The sequence below is a fragment of the Rhinoraja longicauda genome, chromosome 36, assembly GCF_053455715.1.
Source record: "Rhinoraja longicauda isolate Sanriku21f chromosome 36, sRhiLon1.1, whole genome shotgun sequence".
Classification (NCBI taxonomy): Eukaryota; Metazoa; Chordata; class Chondrichthyes; order Rajiformes; family Arhynchobatidae; genus Rhinoraja; species Rhinoraja longicauda.
In genome coordinates this window covers 580,706-599,210 of record NC_135988.1, presented here as the reverse complement: position 1 = coordinate 599,210, position 18,505 = coordinate 580,706, and the positions used below count along the sequence as shown (strand labels likewise).

The 18,505-nt window shown below is 45.4% G+C and overlaps 1 protein-coding gene across 1 annotated transcript; it reads left to right on the top strand.

The window, feature by feature from the left end:
* The first annotated feature begins 15,352 nt into the window (after nucleotides 1-15,352).
* LOC144610236 (compound eye opsin BCRH2-like) lies at nucleotides 15,353-18,244 on the top strand. The gene is made up of 2 exons (XM_078428833.1): nucleotides 15,353-15,419; nucleotides 17,322-18,244. The coding sequence occupies exons 1-2, from the start codon at nucleotides 15,353-15,355 to the stop codon at nucleotides 18,242-18,244; spliced, it is 990 nt and encodes a 329-aa protein (XP_078284959.1).
* Nucleotides 18,245-18,505: the final 261 nt, after the last annotated feature.

The window sequence follows — 18,505 nt, the reverse complement described above, 5'->3', positions numbered from 1 at the left end:
ATTCCCCTGCATCGGGTCCATTCACATCCCAGTCAAGTCTCAGATATTGCAACACAACGTCGAATTAACTGCAATGTCGTCATTGATGTTGCAACGAGGCTTCCCCCTTGGGTAACCCACAAACTATCAATTATAAAGTGCGGGAGGTAATCAGTCACCGCGGCGGTACATCTGAACGTCTTTCTGCAGTGCGCGGGACCACGTCACCCGCGGCGAGGATGTTGGAGCCATTTGGCACTTTCCAGAGAGTATGCTACTTCACTATTGCTATTCTTGGGGTTCTCGGTAAGTGGATGCAAGCGATGTATATTCAGCGATGTATATTCAGCGATGTATATTCAGCGATGTATATTCAGAATCGCCTTCACACTTGGTTCCGTTTCTTAACAGTTGTCTTCAACGAATAATTGTGAACAATGTAAAAAATACAGATTTATAACCAGGAAATTATTTGTCATTTTGAACTATACAGAACAAAACGATGGTAGATTGTAATACCTCTTTATTGAACTGTTCTTCGTTATAAAGGTATGGAGTCTGAAAACCCGAGATTTGTATTTTGATCACACACTGATTGACAGTTACGGATTTGCTGGAATGTTAAATCGCACAGTGATTAAATTGAGACGAAGTTTAAACCCTCCCATTTAATCTCCATTCATATTAAATATTAGACCGATTGCCTTCAAGTGGGCCACCACTTCACGATCAAGGAAGCGAAATGCAATGCGTGACACTATCGTTTGCAGGGCAGCGTGCAGTTTCTGTAATCGGTGGTTTTGGGAGTTTAAGGAAGTTGAATTACATTGAACTATGCCCAATTTAACCGGCCATGAAGCACGCCCGTCCACTAATCATTCATTCTGTCGAGTTCTACAATGCATTGGCGATACAAATATGCATCCAAATGACCCGAATCGCTGCGAGGTGATAGAAATATACTGCACGAAAAAACTCATCCCTGTCCACCAAGACGCCCCATCTAAACTTGCCAATAATTACCCTCGTTTTGACGCATATCCCTCTGAACATTCCCCATCCATATGTCTTCCCAAATACTTTTCAAATAGCTGCTGCTTATTATTTGATCACTGGAGTCTCTTTCAGCAGCGTGATTTAGGAGCAAGGCCTGTCTGGCCCACGGGAGACTTCAATGGAGCTCGTTCCTCTTGAGGAAATGTCATGACCGGAAAGCACTGCGAATAATTTCAAATTTCGCTTCGAATTTCCAACCGAAATCGAAACATTTCAATGATTTAGTCCATATCTTCAGATTAGACAGGCAAGGCAGAAGGTTTGTCACTAATATGCAATCTGTTTCCTTATTTACAGTGAATGTAGTTGCAATTGCCATCCTGTCCCGGGGAAAGTGCGGTTTGTCCACTTGCACCACTCGCTATTTGATCGGTATGGCGGCGGCGGACCTTCTGGCAGTCGTCACCGCCGTCATTCTCAGACGGATCAATATGTACTTCTCCGGATCCTTTCTCGATATCTATCCGTACTGCAACATAATATTTGTGCTGATGTGCGCCACCAGAGATTGTTCGGTCTGGTTCACCGTCATGTTCACTTTTGATCGCTTTGTCCTCATTTGTTGTCAGAGGTTGAAACCAAAATATTGCACCGGAAAAACTGCGTTTGTGGTTCTCGGAACAACAGCGGTCCAGTTCTGTTTAAAAAACGTTCCTTTCTATTTCATCTCTAAACCTAGAGTGATCATTAATAACGTGCCGTGGTTCTGTGATACTAAACCAGCGTTTTATCGGGATCAGGGATGGGTGGAATATGGTCGGTTTACGAAGGTAACCGTTCCAATACTCCCTTTCGCCGTAATCGTGCTCTTCAATATTCTGACAGTCAGGCACATTTTATTCGCGAGTCGTGTTCGTAAGGCACTGAAGGGTCAAGGAAATGTGGGAAATCAGAACGACCCAGAGATTGAGAGCAGGAGGAGGTCCATAATTTTGCTTTTCACTATATCAGGGATTTTCATACTTCTGTGGGTAACAACTGTTGTGGATTATATATATTATAACGTTGTAGGAAGAAGTCCCGATTATTACAACCCCTCTGAATATATATTTATCATATATATACAGCCGGAAACAGGCCTTTTCGGCCCACCAAGTCCGTGCTGCCCAGCGATCACCATACATTAACACTATCCTACACCCACTAGGGACAATTTTTACATTTACCCAGCCAATTAACCTACATACCTGTACGTCTTTGGAGACGTCAGATCGGGTACATACTACAAAACGTTAGCCTTTGTACCAACACTTTTATTTATGGAGTGACTCAGGCCAAGTTCAGAATGGAGTTTGTGAACATGGCGAAGTATCCAGTTGAGGCAATTATTGGAAAGATTAAAAAAATAAATCATTCGCCAACCAAGTACTGACCGAAATCGACTTTTTGGTCGGATTAAGTTTCATATGTTATATTCACTATTTATTTTCTGTTCCGGGTTTTCACGTGTTGTTTTCATCTGACCATTCGAACACGATGTGCTCATTGCATTCCTTCCACTCTACCATTTTAACCAGCAGTCGCTGCATTTTACAAGCCATCGAATTCAAACACTCTTTTCCAAGTTTACATACTAACGTCAAAATGGCGTTTGTTAAGTATAAACGTATGAAACTCACTCAAGCACGTCGTGTCGTTACGTAATATACACTTCAATGCGCATCAACATTAATGATGCTTTGTTTCATCCATGCCCAGGGCTGCGATATGAATATGCAGCAGCCAGAATGCAGCGCGTTTAATGTTTAAACTCGAGACGACTGTGTGATGTTGGGCGCACTGACGACAACAGAGAACCATAAGTGTTTAGGATTTTAGCCATCCCTAGATGTTAACTTTGTATACGGAGGTGAGAATTACAGAATGGGAGGACAACTGTGATACTCCATAGCAACTATGCCTGCTCTTTTTTTGTCATTAATTGTCATGGAAACACATAAATTAAATGCAAACCTAAATATTCATATTTGATTTGTACCTGCAATATTTTAGAAACTTGGATTTGTCTAACGATCTTAACACTGGAATCTCCGTGACCATACATACGCCATTGTTCTTGAATTCTGAAATACTGCAAATATATTCAACCGGTTATTCCACAATGGCTTTGATTTAATTAGAACTAAGAGCACAATCTAACTCCCTCTTGAAAACATCCAGTGAATTGGCCTCCACTGCCTTCTGTGGCAGAGAATTCCACAGATACACAACTCTCTGAGTGAAAAAGTTTTTCCTCGTCTCAGTCCTAAACGGCCTAGCCCTTATTCTTAAACTGTGGTCCCTGGTTCTGGGAGGGTCAAATCAACCTCTTCCAATCTCGTCTATTGCATTCGGGACTCGCGATGCAGCCACCTGTATCTACATGGGCCAGCCCAAGCGTAGACATGGCGACCGTTTCGCCGAATACTCCGAAGCCATCCGATTTGGCCAGCTAGAGCTCCCAATAACTAGCTATTTTAACTCACATTCCAATTCCTAAGAAAGCTTAGGAGGTTCAGCATGTCCCCATCAGTTCTCACCAACTTCTATAGATGAGCCGTGGAAAACAGTCTATCGGGCTGCATCACAGTTTGGTTTGGGACGCATCCAAGACGCCAAAAAATTGCAGAGATTTGTGGACGTAGCCCAGACCATCACACAATACAGTACAATACAATACAATACAATACAATATATCTTTATTGTCATTGTACCCAGGGGTACAACGAGATTGGGAATGCGCCTCCCATACGATGCAATAATTTAAGTAATTAACAGCAACCCAACGAAACGAAACAATTGTAACAGTTTTTAGACAGGGTAAAGTGCAAGTTGATCTATGCGTTGTGGCCATCCGGCTCAGCAGGACCGGTTCATAGCAGCTATGGCCCTGGGGGTGAAGCTGTTCCTGAGTCTGGAGGTGCGGGCGTAGAAGGCCTTGTATCGTCTGCCCGATGGAAGGAGTTCGAACAGACTGTTGCAGGGGTGTGAAGAGTCTTTGTGGATGCTGGTGGCTTTTCTGAGGCATCGTGTGTTGTAGATGCCCTCCAAGTCTGGTAGCTGTGTTCCGATGGCCCTCTGAGCTCTATGGACTACCCGCTGTAGAGCTTTCCTTTCTGCCTCCGTGCAGCTGAGGTACCACACAGGGATGCCATGCGTTAGGATGCTCTCTATGGTGCAGCGGTAGAAGGTCGTCAGCAGCTGTTGGGGTAGACCAGACTTTTTCAGTGTTCTTGACCAGTGTTATTGGACCATGTTAGGTCCTCCGAAATGTGAGTGCCCAGAAACTTGAAGCTGGACACTCTCTCCACACTGTCCCCGTTGATAGAGATCGGGGCATATTCCCCGTTATGTGACCTACGGAAGTTGATGATCAGCTCCTTGGTCTTGGTGGTATTTAGGGACAGGTTGTTATCCGAGCACCAGTCCGCCAGGTTCTGCACCTCCGCTCTATAGTTTGTTTCATCCCCGTTGGTGATAAGCCCGATCACCGTTGTGTCGTCTGCAAACTTGACAATGGTGTTGGTGTCGAATGCAAATCAACATCCCTTCCATTTTTCCACTCACGCTGCCTCAAGAAGGCCATGAACATAATTAAGGATGAGTCGCCCCCCCGGCTACTCCCTCTCCTCTCCCCCCCCCCCCCCCCCACCCTCAACACGTCCAGCTTCAGGGACAGTTTCCTGCCTGCTGATATCAAACAACTGAACCATCCTGCCAATAACTAGAAAGCAGTCCACAGGTACAATCTACTTTATTGGGGACCCGCAGCCTATATTTGATCGGACTTTACTGGACTTTATCTTGCATTAAACGTTATTGAAGTTATTCCCTTTATCGTGTGTTGTACACTGTGGATGTCTCGACTCTAAGCATATATTGTATTTCCGCCTGCTGCTTTTCACTGTACCTTGGTACATGTGACAATGAACTAAACTCAAACTGAAGCTCAATTCCCTTGCCGACCTTTCTGTCCTTAGGCTCCACCTTTGCCAGAGTGAGAGAAAATTACAAACTAAAATAACAACGTATTCCTCTTGCGTAGCTTAGAACCCAACCTGTAAACGTTAAATACTCCGATCTAATGCCATACCCCTGACTCCTCGCTTTCTCCTTCCGCTTTCTGCGGCCCACATTTGCATATGACTAACCGACGTCCACCATCCAGGTCACCTGGCTTATTTCCCCTCCTCCGTACTCCTAGCTCACAACCCTGAATCTCACATTTGCGTTTTATCCCACCCGTTTCCCCTCCCACCGTCCTCTCAAGCGCTGCTGGTTCGAAGGGCCAAATGGCCTCTTCCTGCACCTATTTACTATGTGTCTTTGTATTTATGTTTCTATTTCTCACGATTTATCTTGTACGTTCAAGAAAGACAAATGGGTGATTGAAGAGAAGTTCGCGACATTGAAGAATAAAATAGGGAATTTATACTTGGAGTCCAAGGCTGTTCGTGAGGCACTGGACGAGTATTTTGCATCTTTATTCATAGAAACATAGAAAATAGGTGCAGGAGGAGGTCATTCGGACCCTTCGAACCGGCACCGCCATTCGTTGTGTTCATGACTGATCATCCACAATCAGTAACCCGTGCCTTCTCCCCATCCCCCTTGATTCCACTAGCCCCAAGATCTCAACCTAACTATCCTTTAAATTCATGCAGTGAATTGGCCTCCACTCACTTCTGTGGCATATAATTACACAAATTCACAACTCTCTGGGTGAAAACGTTTTTTCTCATCTCAGTTTTAAATGGCCTCCCCTTTATTCTTAGACTGTGGCCCCTGGTTCAGGACTCCCCCAACATTGGGAACATTTTTCGTGCATCCAGCTTGTCAAGTCCTTTCATAATTTTATATGTTTCCAGAAGATTCCCTCTCATCATTGTGAATTCTAGTGAATTTCCAATCTTTCCTCATATGACAATCCCGCCATCGCGGGGATTAACCTCGTGAACCTATACTGCACTCCCACAATAGCAAGGACGTCCTTCCTCAATTTAAGAGACCAAAACTGCACACAATATGTGGTCTCATCTGGACCCGGTACAACTGCAGAAGGAACTCTTTACTCCTGTACTCAAATCCTCTCGTTATGAAGGCCAACATGCCATTAGCTTTCGTCACTGCCTGCTGTACCTGGATGTTTACTTTCAGTGACTGTTGTACAAGAACAGTCAGATCTCGTTCCACTTCCCTTTTTCCCAATGTGACATCATTGAGATAATAATCTGCCTCCTTGTTCTTGCCGACAAAGTGGAAAATCTCACCTTTATCTACATTATACTGCATCAGCCATGCTTCTGCCCACTCACTCAAACTGTCCAAATCACCTGCAAACTCCCAGCAGCATCTTCTCAGTTCACACTGCCACCCAGCTTTGTGTCATCTGCAAATTTGCTCGTGTTACTTTTAATTCCATCATCTAAATCATTAATATATATGGTAAATAGTTGCGACCCCAGCACTGAGCCTTGCGGCACTCCACTCGCCACTGCCTGCCATTCTGACAGGGACATGTTAATTCCTACTCTTTGTTCCCTGTCTGCCAACCTATGCCCTACCCCCAATAACATGTGCCTCAATTTTGCCCACAAATCTCCTCTTTGGGACCGTATCAATGGCTTTCTGGAAGTCCAGATACATTACATCCACTGGATCTCCTTCATCCATTTTAGTTGTCATATCCTCAAAAAATTCCAGAAGATTAGTCAAGCAGAATTTCCACTGCATAAATCCATGCTGACTTGGACCAATCCTTTTACTGCTACCCAAAAGCGCCGTTATTACTTCTTTAATGATTGACTCCAGCATCTTCCCCACCACCGATGTCAGGCTAACTGGTCTATAAGTCCCCGTTTCCTCTCTTGCACCTTTCTTAAAAAGTGGGATAACATTAGCTACCCTCCAATCCACAGGAACTGATCCTGAATCTACAGAAACTACATTGGAAAATGATCACCAATGCGTCCACGATTTCTAGAGCCACATCCTTGAGTACCCTGGGATGCAGACCAACAGGCCCTGTGCATTTATCAGCCTTCAGTCCCATCAGCCTACCCAATACTATTTATCACCTAATGCAAATTTCTTTCAGTTTCTCTGTCTCCCTAGATCATCTGTCCTCTAGTACATCTGGGAGATTATTTGTTTATTCCTTAGTGAAGACAGAACCAAAGTACCTGTTCAACTCTTCTGCCATTTCCTTGTTCCCCATAATAATTTCATCTTTTTCTGCCTTCAAGGGACCCACATTTGTCTTTACTAATCTTTTTCTCTTACCGTACCTAAAGAAGCTTTTAGTATCCTTCTTTATATTCTTGTCGAGCTTATCTTCATACTTCATCTTTTCAGCTCGCATTGCCTTTTTTGTTACCTTCCGATAAACTTTCAAAGTTACCCAATCCTCTGGCTTCCCGCTACTCTTTGCTATGTTGTACATCTTTTCTTTTATTTTTATACCGTCCCTAACTTCCCTTGTCAGACACGGTTGCCTCCTATCCCTCAGGATATTTCTTCCTCTTTGGAATGAAATGATCCTGATCTTCTCGATTATGCCCAGAAATTCCTGGCATTCTGTTCCACCGTCATTCGTGCTAGGATTATTTTCCTGTTGACCTTGGCCAGCTCCCCTCTCATGCCTTCACAGTCCCATTATTCAATTGCAACACTGGCACTCCTGACTTATCTTTCTCCTTCTCAAATTGCAGATTAAAACTTATCAAATAATGATCACTACATCCTAGCAGTTTCTTAACCTTGAAATCCCCTGTTATATCTGCTTCATTAAACAACACTAAATCCAGAATTGGCTTCTCTTTGGTAGGCTCCAATAGAAGCTGCTTTAACAATCCATCTCGGAGGAACTCTGCAAACACCGTTTCTTGGGGTTCAGAACCAACCTGATTTTCCCAGTTTACCTGTATATTGAAATCTCACATAACCATAGTGGCATTACCTTTGTTACATGCCAATTTTCACTCCTGCTGCAGCTTGCACCATATATCCAGGCCACTGTATGGGGGCTTGTAAATAACTCCCATTAGTGTCTTCTTGCCTTTACAATTCCTCAACTCTATCCACAGTGACTCTACATTGTCAGTCCCAGTGTCACCCCTCGCAAGGGACTGAATTTCCTCCCTCACCAACAGAGCTACCCAACCTCCTCTGCCCACCTGCCTGGCCTTTCTATAGGAAGTATAACCCTAAATATTCAGTTTCCAGTCCAGTTCCTCCTGCAGCCACGTCTCTGCAATCCCCATAATGTCATATCTACCAATCTCTAACTGAGCCTCAAGCTCATCCAATTTACTTCTTAAACTTTGCGCATTCATATACAATACTGACCTCACCTTTCACACCCATTCCTATTTCACTTGGCCATAAGCTCCTTGGTGAGCGTTCTGGCCCATTAATTCTGATGTCTTTCTTAACTTTTCCTATACTCTCTTTCCCTTTAACTCCATCCTTGTATTTCCAATTTTTCTTCCCACATCCAACTATTTAGGTTAAACCCACCCGTGTAGCAGTGGCAAACCTGCCTGCCAGAATGCTGGCTCCCTGCCTGCCAAGGTAAAGGACACGGAGGACAATTAGATCAATGCGGGGAATACTACTATAGGGAGATATTTTGTAATTAGGAACACTTGGAGCTCTTGAAAAGCATTAAATCCCCAGGATCTGATGACTTATATTCCAAGTTAATGTGAGGGGCAAGATAGAAGATTACAGGGGCCTTTAAAAAAGATATCAATTCACCATAGATGAAGTCTCGGAGGACAGGAGAGTTGTCAATTCTGTTTATCTGATCAAGGAAGAATGGAGAGATTGTCCAGGAAATGATGATAATTAAGGTAGTGAAGAGAATTGTTTGGGATAGGATTTACTCGCAGTTGAAAGAACATGATCTAATTAGCGTGGATAATTTAGTGCAGTTCAGTTTAGTTCAGTTTAGCTTAGTTTAGTTTAGAGATACAGCATGGAAACAGGCCATTGTGCCCACCGAATCCTAGCCGACCTTACCATTTATCCTCATAATCATAATAGTAATTTATTAGCCAAGTATGTTTTACAACAAGCGAGGAATTTTATTTGCCATACAGTCACACCAATAACTAAAAAGGCGAGAAGCCAGACATACTGTTGGCGAGGATGCCATCGCAGATGGTGCCACCCAGTATCTACAAATGGACCGATAATAATCATGTATTGTCTTTCTGCTGAATGGTTAGCAAAAGCTTTTCACTGTTCCTCGGTACACGTAACAACAAACTAAAGTGAAACTAAACTGAAACTGAAACTGACCTGGAGTAAAACTACCCATTCACACAGAGAACGTGCACACTCCACACAGCAGCATCCAAGGTCAATATTGAACCCGGGTCTTCGATGCTGTGAGGCAACTGCTCTATCAGCTTCACCACTGTGCCACTCCTTCGGTTCGGATTGGTTTATTGTTGTCAGATAGACAATAGACAATAGACAATAGGTACAGGAGTAGGCCATTCGGCCCTTCGAGCCAGCACTGCCATTCACTGTGATCATGGCTAATCATGCACAAATGGCCTACCCCTTATTCTTAAACTGTGGCGCCTTGTCGGACAAAGTCAGCATGGATTTACCAAAGGCAAATCATGTCTGACGAATCTTATAGAATTTTTCGAGGATGTAACTAGTAGAGTGGATAAGGGAGAACCAGTCGATGTGTTATATCTGGACTTTCAGAAGACCTTCGACAAGGTCCCACATAGGAGATTGGTGTACAAACATAAAGCACACGGTATTGAGGGATCAGTTTTGAGGTGAATACAAAAATTGGTTGGCGGACAGGAAGCAAAGAGTAGGAATAAACGGGTCCTTTTCGGAATGGCAGGCCGTGACTAGTGGGGTACCGCAAGGCTCAGTGCTGGGACCCCAGTTATTTACAGTGTATATTAATGATTTGGACGAGGGAATTGAATGCAACATCTCTAAGTTTGCGGATGACACGAAGCTGGGTGGCAGTGTTAGCTGCGAGGAGGATGCTAGGAGGCTGCAGAGTGACTTGGATAGATTAGGCGAGTGGGCAAATGCATGGCAGATGTAATATAATGTGGATAAATGTGAGGTTATCCACTTTGGCGGCAAGAACAGGAAAGCAGATTATTACCTGAATGGTGACCGATTGGGAGAAGGGGAGATGCAACGTGACCTGGGTGTCATGGTGCACCAGTCATTGAAAGCAAGCATGCAGGTGCAGCAGGCAGTGAAGAAAGCGAATGGTATGTTGGCATTCATAGCAAGAGGATTTGAGTTTAGGAGCAGGGAGGTTCTGCTGCAGTTGTACAGGGCCTTAGTGAGACCGCACCTGGAGTATTGTGTGCAGTTTTGGTCTCCTAACCTGAGGAAAGACGTTCTTGCCTTAGAGGAAGTACAGAGAAGGTTCACCAGATTAATCCCTGGGATAGCGGGACTTGCATATGAGGAAAGACTGGATAGACTGGGCTTGTACTCGCTGGAATTTAGAAGACTGAGGGGGATCTTATAGAAACATATAAAATTCTTAAGGGGTTGGAGAGGCTAGATGCGGGAAGATTGTTCCCGATGTTGGGGGAGTCCAGAACCAGGGGTCACAGCTTAAGGATAAGGGGGAAGTCTTTTAGGACCGAGATGAGAAAACATTTCTTCACACAGAGAGTGGTGAGTCTGTGGAATTCTCTGCCACAGAAGGTAGTTGAGGCCAGTTCATTGGCTATATTTAAGAGGGAGTTAGATGTGGCCCTTTTAGCTAAAGGGATCAGGGGGTATGGAGAGAAGGCAGGTGCAGGCTACTGAGCTGGATGATCAGCCATGATCATATTGAATGGCGGTGCAGGCTCGAAGGGCCGAATGGCCTACTCCTGCACCTATTTTCTATGTTTCTATGTTTCTATGTTCGGGACTTCCCAAAATTCAGGGACATGTTTCCTGCCTCTAGCGTGTCCAACCCCTTATTAATCTTATATGTTTCAATAAGATCCCCTTTTACCCTTCTAAATTCCAGAGTATACAAGCCCAGTCACCAGTCTTTCAACGTATGACGGTCCCGCCTTTCCGGGAATTAACCGAGTAAACCTACGCTGCACTCTCTCAATAGCAAGAATGTCCTTCCTCAAGTTTGTAGACAAAAACTGCACACAATACTCCAGCTGTGGTCTCACAAGGGCCCAGTACAACTGCAGAAGGACCTCTTTGCTCCTATACTCAACTCCTCTTTTTATCAAGGCCAAGATTCCTTTGGCTTTCTTCACTGCCTGCTGTACCTGCTTCTTCCTTTCAGTGACTGGTGAACTAGGACACCCAGATCTCGTTGTACTTCCCCTTTTCCTAACTTGACACCATTCAGATAATAATCTGCCTTCCTGTTCTTACCACCAAAGTGGATAACCTCAGTATTCACCTCCCCTCTCACACTGTTGGCCCTGACCTTACCCTCTTATCACTTCTCGAACTTTCCTTCCCATTTATTTGGGAGTCTTTTGCAATTTTTCCTGTATTCACTTCCCCTTTAACTCCATCTTTATACTCCCAATTTGTCAACCCCCCCCCACCCCCCACCACTACTTAGTTCAAACCCACACGTGTAGCACGAGCAAACCTGCCTGTTAGAACATTGGTCCCCCTCCAGTTAAGGTGTAACCCGTCCCTTTTGTACAGGTCACCCCTACCCCAATGGTCTAGAAATCTAAATCCCTGCTCCCTGCACCAGCCCCACAGCCATCCATTCATATCCCCTATCTCCCTGTTCCTGCCCTCACTAGCACGAGGTACAGGAAACAGTCCAGAGATAACCATCCTAGAAGTCCTGCTTCTCAGTCTTCTTCCTAACTCTTTAAACTCACGTTGCAGCACCTCCTTCCTCTTCTTCCCGACGTCATTTGTGCCCACGTGTACAACTACTTCAGGCTGTTCACCTTCCCTCTCTTGGATGTTCTGAAGTCGGTCCGTGACCCCAGCACCAGGGAGGCAACAGACCATCCTCGAGTCTCGCTTGCCGCCACAAAATCTCCTGTCCGCACTTCGGACAATTGAGTCACCCACCTCTATGGCCTCAAATACAGGAACACAATGAATCCATACAGAAGTACAATGCAAAATAGATTGTAGCATTACAATTCTAAAGTAAGACCCCAATGTCCGCAGTGAGGTAGCTTGAAGATTGGGATTAGTCCCTGATTTATGGGAGGCTCGATCAGAAGTCTAATAGAAGGTGAGGAATGCTATTACTGAGAGCTGGTATATTCCAAGCATTTGTCTCATTTGTTGGGGTGGAAATGGGAAGTGGAGGCAAATATTTACTCCTGGGTCCTTGATGCTGTCACCAATTTCCACTTCGGCCCCAGGTTGGGGCATGGACTCCACCATGTTTCCTGAACTCAATAACTAGCTCCTTCCTCTTGTTAATATTGAGTGAGAGGTTATTGACTTGACACCATGTTACTAAGCTCCCGATGTCCGCTATGTGCTCTGCACCATCATTGTTTGAGATCTGGCTCACTATAGTGCTGTCAAGTGCAAATGTGTAGATGGAGGGCGAGTGGGGAAGAAATTAATTTAGTGGGAAATTAAAGGAAACTGAAAAGCGCAGACTTCGCAGAGTTTATTGCATGATATCATGGAAAGATGGCGGCAGTAAACCCCCCACCAGTTAGATAGATAAAATAGATAGAAAATAGGTGCAGGAGGAGGCCATTAGGCCCCTCGAGCTAGCACCGCCATTCATTGTGATCATGGCTGATCGTCCACAATCAGTAACCCGTGCCTGCTTTCTCCCCATATCCCTTGATCCCACTAGCCCCTGGAGCTCTATCTAACTCTCTCTTAAATCTATCAAGTGATTTGGCCTCCACTGCCCTCTGTGCAAAACAATTCCACAAATTCACATCTCCGGGTGAAAAAGTTACTTCTCACCTCAGTTTTTAAATGGCCTCCCCTTTATTCTAAGTCTGTGGCCCCTGGTTCTGGACTCGCCCAACATTGGGAAATTTTTTCCTGCATCTAGCTAGTCCAGTCCTTTTATAATTTTATATGTTTCTGTAAGATCCCCTCTCATCCTTCTAAACTCCAGTGAATACAAGCCTAGTCTTTTCAATCTTTCCTCATATGACAGTCCTGCCATCCCAGGGATCAATCTCGTGACTTCACAGCAGAATTAGCCGACAGTTATACTGTGCAGTAAACAACTTTTGTTTTTTGTGTAGGAAAATAACTGCAGATCGAAGGTAGACACAAAATGCTGGAGCAACTTAGTGGGTCAGGCAGCATCTCAGGAGAGAAGGAATGGGTGACGTTTCGGATTGAGACCCTTCTTCAGACTGATGTCAGGGGGGGGGGGGGGTCGGGACAAAGATAGGATGTAGACGGAGACAGGAAGACTAGTAGGAGAACTGGGAAGATGGAGGGGATATGGAGGGGAAGCAGGGACTACCTGAAGTGGAAGAAGCCCCTAAACCAGACTCCTGCTCCTGACCTCCGTTCCTCATCAATAATCCACGACTCAATACTGGTACTGCTCTTATAAGAACATTAGGGTTGTAGCTAATCCAAATCGACGCAATGCAACTCGTCCTGGGAGAACCTCCTTAGTGATCAAGGTGTCTCCCCTGCCAGGTACTAGGGTCCTCAATGATGGATTTCTGCACCTATTGTCTATTATCTATTGTCATACCGTTGGCAACTCTCCAGGAGTCGGTGTACAGTCGGGCTGGAGTATTGTCATCGGACAAAGCGAGGGCGGCCGCTTGCAAGACGCCCTCACCTGCAACCCAACCACTGGAGCCATGGGTAAACCATGCCTGTGGTTCTTCATCAGGCTTGAAGTTGGAAAATAGGACCCCCCCCCCGAGCAATGGGGGAGGCAGGGGTTGTTTCGGCATCAGGTGCTGGGTCACCTCACGAGGGGAGGCCCAAGAACTCCTCATGCAGAATTTATGGGAGACGATGGCGGACTTAATCCAGGTTATAATAGATTAGTGAGGGCGCATAACCATTATCTCATCCGCTGTAAGATGTTGGGTAGCAAGGGGTGCCAAGTAATATGCAAACAACTGTCGCTCAAAGGGCCAGAATCTGAGACGCGCCTGCCATCCTTCATGCTGTTGGCACAGACTCCACTCCTTCTCACGAGAAGGACACCTGCAATTCTTCCGCCGTAAAGCAAGCGGGAGCGCCTGTTCCACCATCCTCCCAGGGCCGTTTTTACAGCATTATGGGCCCCCGGGCAAAGCAGTGTACTGGGGCCCCTACCGTTATTCTCCCCCACCCCCCTTTCCCTACCAGCCCCCCCCCCTGTCGTGCCGGAGAAAAGCACTTACAGAAAAGCACTTAGCGATGGACTTAGGGTGCTACATTGTTGCGAAAAGCAATTACTGATCGCTGTGAGAAGCACTTAGGGATGGAAAAGCAAATCACTTAGGGAGCTAATTGTTGCGAAATAGATCGCTGTGAGAAGCACTTAGGGACCGAAAATGTTGCGAAAAAAGCACTTATTGAACCTACATTTTTAAAGTAGTATTTATTTATTGCAAGTCACTTAACATACACAGATCAGCATGGGGCCCCTCTGCTCGTGGGGCCCCGGGCAAGTGCCCATCAGGCCCATGCGTTAAGACGGCCCTGCATCCACCCAGCTACATAGTGGGACACAGCGACCCCATCGAGGAGGTTAACAAGGGCATAAGGCTTAGCATCGTCCGGTCAAGCGAGGGCCGCCGAGTAAACCCGCCGGAGACCCTGGCCAGCCCTTAGTTTAGGGGGACCTCAGGTCTTGTGCCGGGTTTTCTTCATTCTGCCCATAATTCCCATTTTTCTCACAATGTATTATCCAAACGGCACAGAGGGTGCCAATGGAAACATCTTCTATCTGTTTCGTATCCACTTCAGCTCGGAGGAAGCCCAGAAACAGTTCCTTTCAGGGTAGATGCCCCTTTTAGCTGAAATTGTCAGTTAAACACTAGACTACACTGGTAGTGTGCGGCAACAGATGTCCCAGTTGCGCTACGGTCCGCCATACTATGATTGCAACTTTCCTAATTTACAAACCGATAAAACTGAGTTGATGTCAATTTGTTCACTGAGAGTGCTTTTTTTGCACGCGTGGAATTCCATTCCCCTGAATTGGGTCCATTCACATCCCAGTTAAGTCTCAGATATTGCAACACAACGTCGAATTAAATGCAATGTCGTCATTGATGTTGCAACGAGGCTTCCCCCGTGGGTAACCCACAAACTATCAATTATAAAGTGCGGGAGGTAATCAGTCACCGCTGGTACATCTGAACGTCTTTCTGCAGTGCGCGGGACCACGTCACTCGCGGCGAAGATGTTGGAGGCATTTGGCACTTTCCATAGAGTATGCTACTTCACTATTGCTATTCTTGGGGTTTTCGGTAAGTGGATGCAAGCGATGTATATTCAGCGATGTATATTCAGCGATGTATATTCAGAATCGCCTTTACACTTGGTTCTGTTTCTTAAACGGAGGATCAGCTGCACCGACATTTGTCTTCACTGAATAATTGTGAACAATGTAAAAAAAACAGATTCATAACCAGGAAATTATTTGTCATTTTGAACTATACAGAAAAAAACGATGGTAGATTGCAATACCTCTTTACTGAACTGTTCTTCGTTATAAAGGTATGGAGTCTGAAAAACCGAGATTTGTATTTTGATCACACACTGATTGACAGTTACGGATTTGCTGGAATGTTAAATCGCACCTTGCACAGTGATTAAGTTGAGACGAAGTTTAAACCCTCCCATTTAATCTCCCTTCATATTAAATATTAGACCGATTGCCTTCAAGTGGGCCACCAGTCGCTTCTTTTGCTTTTGTTCGCGAGCAAGTGCGCGTCCCGTGTCGTTTACATAATTTATATTTGGGCTTCATGTGAACAGCGAGCGACTGTCAGAAAGTCAACGAAACTTCACGATCAAGGAAGCGAAATGCAATGCGTGACACTATCGTTTGCACGGCAGCGTGCAGATTCTGTAATCGGTGGTTTTGGGAGTTTAAGGAAGTTGAATTACATTGAACTATGCCCAATTTAACCGGCCATGAAGCACGCCCGTCCACTAATCATTCATTCTGTCGAGTTCTACAATGCATTGTCAATAGTCAATAGTCGTTTATTTGTCACATACACATAAATGTGTAGTGAAATGAAACATTACCCGCAGTTGAAACACTAAGACCAATAAGAATAATCAATAAAAATGCAATAACACATACAATCATACACTAACACCAAACAAAAGAAACATCCATCACAGTGAGTCTCCTCCAGTCCCTTCTCACTGTGATGGAAGGCCAAAATGTCTTTTCTCTTCCCTGCCGTCTTCTCCCGAGGTCAGGCTTTTGAACTTGCCACGTCTGGGCGGTCGGGGCTCCCGACATTGGAGCGCCCGCTGGGCGGTGAAAGGTCCACGGCCTATTCCAGGCCGCGCCGGACGGTGAAAGATCCGCGGCGGGCCGACCCAAGCCCCGCGATTCGGGGCGGGCGAACACGCTGCCGCTGCCGGAGCTCCCGATGTCGGCCCCCATCCAGGGGCCTGCGGGTTTCCGACGTCCACGCGGCCCGCGCCGGAGCCTCCGGAGATGAGTCGCAGCCGCTCCCGCAGCATCCGCAGGCAGCCAGCGCCGCAGGTGGTGAGTCCGGGCCACGGGCTCTGCGAACCAGAGCCCCAGGTGCATGGCCGCTGGTAGGCCGCAACGGGAACGGAGACACGACACAGAACAAAGTTCGTGTCTCCGTTCGGGAGAGAGAATTTTACATTTCCCGTTCCCTCCCACCCCCCCCCCCCCCCCCCCCGCAAACATAACATACAAACACTACACCATTGGCGATACAAATATGCATCCAAATGACCCGAATCGCTGCGAGGGTGATAGAGATATACTGCACGAAAAAACTCATCCCTGTCCACCAAGACGCCCCATCTAAACTTGCCAATAATTACCCTCGTTTTGGCGCATATTCCTCTGAACATTCCCCTTCCATATGTCTGCCCAAATACTTTTCAAATAGCTGCTGCTTATTATTTGATCACTGGAGTCTCTTTCAGCAGCGTGATTTAGGGGCAAGGCCTGTCTGGCCCACGGGAGACTTCAATGGAGCTCGTTCCTCTGGAGGAAATGTCATGACTGGAAAGCACTGCGAATAATTTCAAATTTCGCTTCGATCTCCAACCGAAATCGAAACATTTCAATGATTTAGTCCATATCTTCAGATTAGACAGGCAAGGCAGAAGGTTTGTCACTAATATGCAATCTGTGTCCTTATTTACAGTGAATGTAGTTGCAATTGCCATCCTGTCCCGGGGAAAGTGCGGTTTGTCCACTTGCACCACTCGCTATTTGATCGGTATGGCGGCGGCGGACCTTCTGGCAGTCGTCACCGCCGTCATTCTCAGACGGATCAATATGTACTTCTCCGGATCCTTTCTCGATATCTATCCGTACTGCAGCATAATATTTGTGCTGATGTGCGCCACCAGAGATTGTTCGGTCTGGTTCACCGTCATGTTCACTTTTGATCGCTTTGTCCTCATTTGTTGTCAGAGGCTCAAACCAAAATATTGCACCGGAAAAACTGCGCTTGTGGTTCTCGGAACAACAGGGGTCCTGTTCTGTTTAAAAAACGTTCCTTTCTATTTAATCTCTAAACCTAGAGTGATCATTAATAACGTGCCGTGGTTCTGTGATACAAAACCAGCGTTTTATCGCGATCGGGGATGGGTGGAATATGGTCGGTTTGATAAGGTAACCGTTCCATTACTCCCTTTCGCCGTAATCGTGCTCTTCAATATTCTGACAGTCAGGCACATTTTATTCGCGAGTCGTGTTCGTAAGGCACTGAAGTGTCAAGGAAATGTGGGAAATCAGAACGACCCAGAGATGGAGAGCAGGAGGAGGTCTATAATTTTGCTTTTCACTATATCAGGGATTTTCATACTTCTATGGGTAACAACTGTTGTGGATTATATATATTATAACGTTGTAGGAAGAAGTCCCGATTATTACAACCCCTCTGAATATATATTTCGTCAGATCGGGTACATACTACAAAACGTTAGCCTTTGTACCAACACTTTTATTTATGGAGTGACTCAGGCCAAGTTCAGAATGGAGTTTGTGAACATGGCGAAGTATCCAGTTGAGGCAATTATTGGAAAGATTAAAAAAATAAATCATTCGCCAACCAAGTACTGACCGAAATCGACTTTTTGGTCGGATTAAGTTTCATATGTTATATTCACTATTTATTTTCTGTTCCGGGTTTTCACGTGTTGTTTTCATTTGACCATTCGAACACGATGTATGTGCTCATTGCATTCCTTCCACTCTACAATTTTAACCAGCAGTCGCTGCATTTTACAAGCCATCGAATTCAAACACTCTTTTCCAAGTTTACATACTAACTTCAAAATGGCGTTTGTTAAGTATAAACGTATGGAACTCACTCAGGCACGT